Source organism: Rhinopithecus bieti, unplaced genomic scaffold (assembly GCF_001698545.2).
Source record: "Rhinopithecus bieti isolate Rb0 unplaced genomic scaffold, ASM169854v2 scaffold_3043, whole genome shotgun sequence".
Lineage (NCBI taxonomy): Eukaryota > Metazoa > Chordata > Mammalia > Primates > Cercopithecidae > Rhinopithecus > Rhinopithecus bieti.
Window position 1 is genome coordinate 2,129,655 of NW_016804580.1, and position 3,989 is coordinate 2,133,643.

Here is a 3,989-nt window from a genome sequence, read left to right on the forward strand (position 1 = left end):
TTTACTTTAAAAGAAAACTTCTTTTTAGGAGAAAGTAGAAAATTGATATAGTCACCATAAGTAGAAGGTAACTGGCCAGGTGTGGTGGCTCATGCCTGTAATCCCAGCACTTTGGGAGGCCAAGGTGGGTAGTTCATGAGGTCAAGAGATCGAGACCATCCTGGCCAACATGGTGAAAACCCATCTCTACTAAAAGTACAAAAATTAGCTGGTCATGGTGGCACACACCTGTAGTCCCAGCTACTTGGGAGGCTGAGGCAGGAGAATTGCTTGAACCCAGGAGGCAGAGGTTGCAGTGAGCCAGGATTGCACCACTGCACTCCAGCCTGGTGAGAGAGCGAGACTCCATCTCAAAAACAAACAAAAACAAACAAACAAACAAAAAATGAAGATAACTGTGAAAATAAACATAGTGAAATTTGGGGGCTCCAGCAAAAAAGCAAAATGATTTGACTAGGTCTCTTGTCTTTATTTCTGACTTCCCTCAGCCCCTCTCTCCCTCCCTCCCTCCCTCCCTCCCTCCCTCCCTTCCTTCCTTCCTTCCCTCCTTCCTTCCTTCCTTCCTTCCTTCCTTCCTTCCTTCCCAAGGTCTTGTTCTCTCAGCAAGGCTGGAGTGCAGTGGTATGGACATAGTTCACTGCAGCCTCAACCTCCCAGGCTCAAGTGATCCTCCCACCTCAGTCTCCTGAGTAGCTGAGACCACAGACATGCACCACCATGCCCAGCTAATTTTGTTTATTTTTTGTAGAGTCAAGGTCTCCCTATGTTGCCCAGGCTGGTCGCGAACTCCCAGGCTCAAGCGATCTTCTCGCCTTGGCCTCTCAAAGTGCTGGGATTACAGTTGTGAGCCACTGCGCCTGGCCTTCTCTTACTTTACATGAGCAAAATACCATATTTCAAATTAAAGTTCAGATTGTATATTGAAATGGGGCAGGCAGCATGTGTTTCTCTCACCTCTACTCCAACAGGACCAGATATGAGGATTAGATGGAAATAATGGCATTTCAGGGGGAAAAAAAAAACAAACTGAGATATATTTAGTACTTAAAGGAAAGAAGGATTTGGAATGGCAAACACATTCACAACCAAACAAATATAATATTGTTCCAGTCCTGGCATACTCCCCTGTAAGATTATAAATAAGATGTGAAACTTTCTGGCTATACCAGTCACATACTATGAATCTGTAATAATACTTTTACAAATTTAGCAATGAAATATATAGATTGTGCTCATTTCCCTTTAAAAAGATGTTACCTACTTTTGCGTTTGGATACTGGTAGTGTGTATGGAGAGGATACTGTGTTCTCCTAGTTTCTCTGGTTTCTAAGTTTTGAAAGTGATTGATAAAAGGTCTGATAGCAAAATTTCTAAGGCCTGTCTCCAAAATTTATCCAAATCAGTTGGGTTTTCAATTCATATAGTGAGAGTTCAAATGCGGAGGATATGCATAGTAGGTACATTTGGGTAGAAAGTAATGATGGATTGAGCATATTTTAAATTAGGACAATCTTAAAATTTGGAAATCAAGGATAATGGAAGATATTTGCATATTAATGAATTGATTTCAATGGTCATTGATTCCTGATTGTTTTCTTTTTCATTCTCCATAAATATACAGGCTGACTGTGTTGTTATTATTGGAGGTGCATCAAACGAAGCCGGAAAATGGATGGATGATACCTGTGACGGTAAACGAGGCTACATATGCCAGACACGATCTGGTAAGTTCTACCAAAACCTCACCTTCCTGAAGGAGCTGGGGTTTTTTTTTCACTTTTTTCTTTTTTTTTTTTGAGACAGAGTCTCGCTCTGTTGCCCAGGCTGAAGTACAGTGGCATGAACTCAGATCACTGCAACTTCCCCATCCTGGGTTCAAGCAATTCTCCTGCTTTGTAGCTGGGATTACAGGCATGCACCACCACGCCTGGCTAATTTTTGTATTTTTTGTAGAGATGGGGTTTTCCATGTTGTCCAGGCTCGTCTTGAACTCCTGACCTCAGGTGATCTATCTGCCTCGGCCTCCCAAAGTGCTGTTACAGGAGTAAGCCACTGTGCCCAACCTCACTTATTTTATTTTATTTTACTTTAAGTACCGGGATATATGTACGGAGCATGCAGGTTTGTTATATAGGTATACATGTGCCATGGTGGTTTGCTGCACCTGTCAACCTATCACCTAGCCCCACATGCATTAGCTGTTTGTCCTGATGAAGAGCTATGTTTTAAAATGTACTTTAAAATATATAATCATGGCTGGGCACTGTGACTCATGCCTGTAATCCCAGCACTTTTGAAGACTGAGGTGGGTGGATTGCTTGAGCCCCCGCATTTGAGACCAGCCTGGGTAACCCAGTGAAATCCCTTTTCTACAAAGAATACAAAAATTATTTTGTACTTTTACAAAATTATTTTCCTTTTCTAGCTGGGACTACAGGTGTGGTGACTTGTGCCTGTAGTCCCAGCTACTTGGGAGGCTGAGGTGAGAGGATCGCTTGAGCCAGAGAGGCTGAGACTACAGTGAACCATGATCATGCTATTCACTCCAGTCTGGGTGACAGAGTGAGACCCTGTCTCACAAAATAAAATAAAACAAAACAAACAAATAAAATATAAAATATATGATCATTCCCTTGCATAGCAACAGGTTTGATTGTTGCTTTAATCCATGGAAGCCTGTGACAGACAAAAAGCGTGATATTTTCTGTACTTAATTCAGGAATCTGCTTTCTTCTTCTTTTTTTTTTTTTACCAGACAGTTTTGGGCAGACTAAACCTGTCACTAAAACTTTCTATTAGAAATTTGGGATATTTGCTTGCCTGTACCTTTTTTTTAATGTCAGAATAGGAATACCTCCATTTAATTCATGTAATTTGAGAACTTTTGGCATAAAGCATCCTATATGCCTCATTATTTGTCCTGTATCTTGTGTGCCTTAAACATGTGGATATATGATCTGAGTTTCTTTTTTCATCTTAGAAAGCCGGAATACGGTTAAATGAAAATAACACAATATGCAGATATTTGCTGTCAATTAAGATGGTGTTTATATACATTTTAGTTTCTAGAGAAACTAGAATAAAAATGCCTAGTTGACAGGGAAGGTGAGCCCCAAAACTGGGGCTTAGCCCGGAAGGGTTCTTGGCTTTACCCAGGAAGGAATTTAAGGGTGAGCTGGTGGTGTTGACAACTTTTACTAAAGTGACAGTGCACAGCAGCAGCAGACATACTGCTTCTTGTGGAGCAGAGCTTATGCCATAGGCAGTAAGTTCTGCACTCATATTTATGCCCACTTTTAATTACATCCAAATTTTTGGAAAAGGAATGTTAACTTCTGAGGGCTGCCACAGCAGTGGTGGGTGTGCCTTATGGAGAGGTCTCAGCCAGTCTTCAATCTGGTCTGGAGCAAGTCCTGCCTCCTACCTCATAGCTACACAAAAGGGTCAGAAATTTAAAAATAGATTAGACAAGAGGGTTGAAGGTGGGGAGGGTTGCTGTCATCCTGAGTAGAGTTCTTAAAGGATGGGTTTGAGCTGGAAGGTCCTTATTCTCCCAGACCTAATGAATTTTTCTATAGTATTTGGGAAATCAGGGAAGTAATGTCAACTCATGACAATAATTGAAAACCATCTAAGATGTTTTCAGATGGTTGAGAAGTACTCCAGAAATCCTAACCTTTTCTTAATCCAAAAGCTATCCCAGTGCATGTCATTTTTCTCTCTATACTACACTCTATAGCACCAGAATCTTAGGTCACCAGTAATACCAAAGCATACCATCTTTGCCTCTGTTCTTTGGGCCAAGAGGGGACACTCCTTCCAGAAGTGAACGGTGATTCACACACTTATTTAAAAATCTTCTCTTGGCCGGGCGCAGTGGCTCAAGCCTGTGATTCCAGCACTTTGGGAGGCCGAGACGGGCGGATCGCGAGGTCAGGAGATGGAGACCATCCTGGCTAACACGGTGAAACCCCGTCTCTACTAAAAAC

At 41.8% G+C, this 3,989-nt stretch overlaps 1 protein-coding gene across 1 annotated transcript in view; it reads left to right on the forward strand.

The window, feature by feature from the left end:
* MRC1 (mannose receptor C-type 1) overlaps positions 1–3,989 on the forward strand; it is a 101,871-nt gene that overhangs the window by 81,939 nt on the left and 15,943 nt on the right. Inside the window, exon 23 of the mRNA XM_017869208.1 lies at positions 1,622–1,724. Coding sequence (XP_017724697.1) covers positions 1,622–1,724 — 103 coding nt within the window. The remainder of the gene's footprint in view (positions 1–1,621; positions 1,725–3,989) is intronic.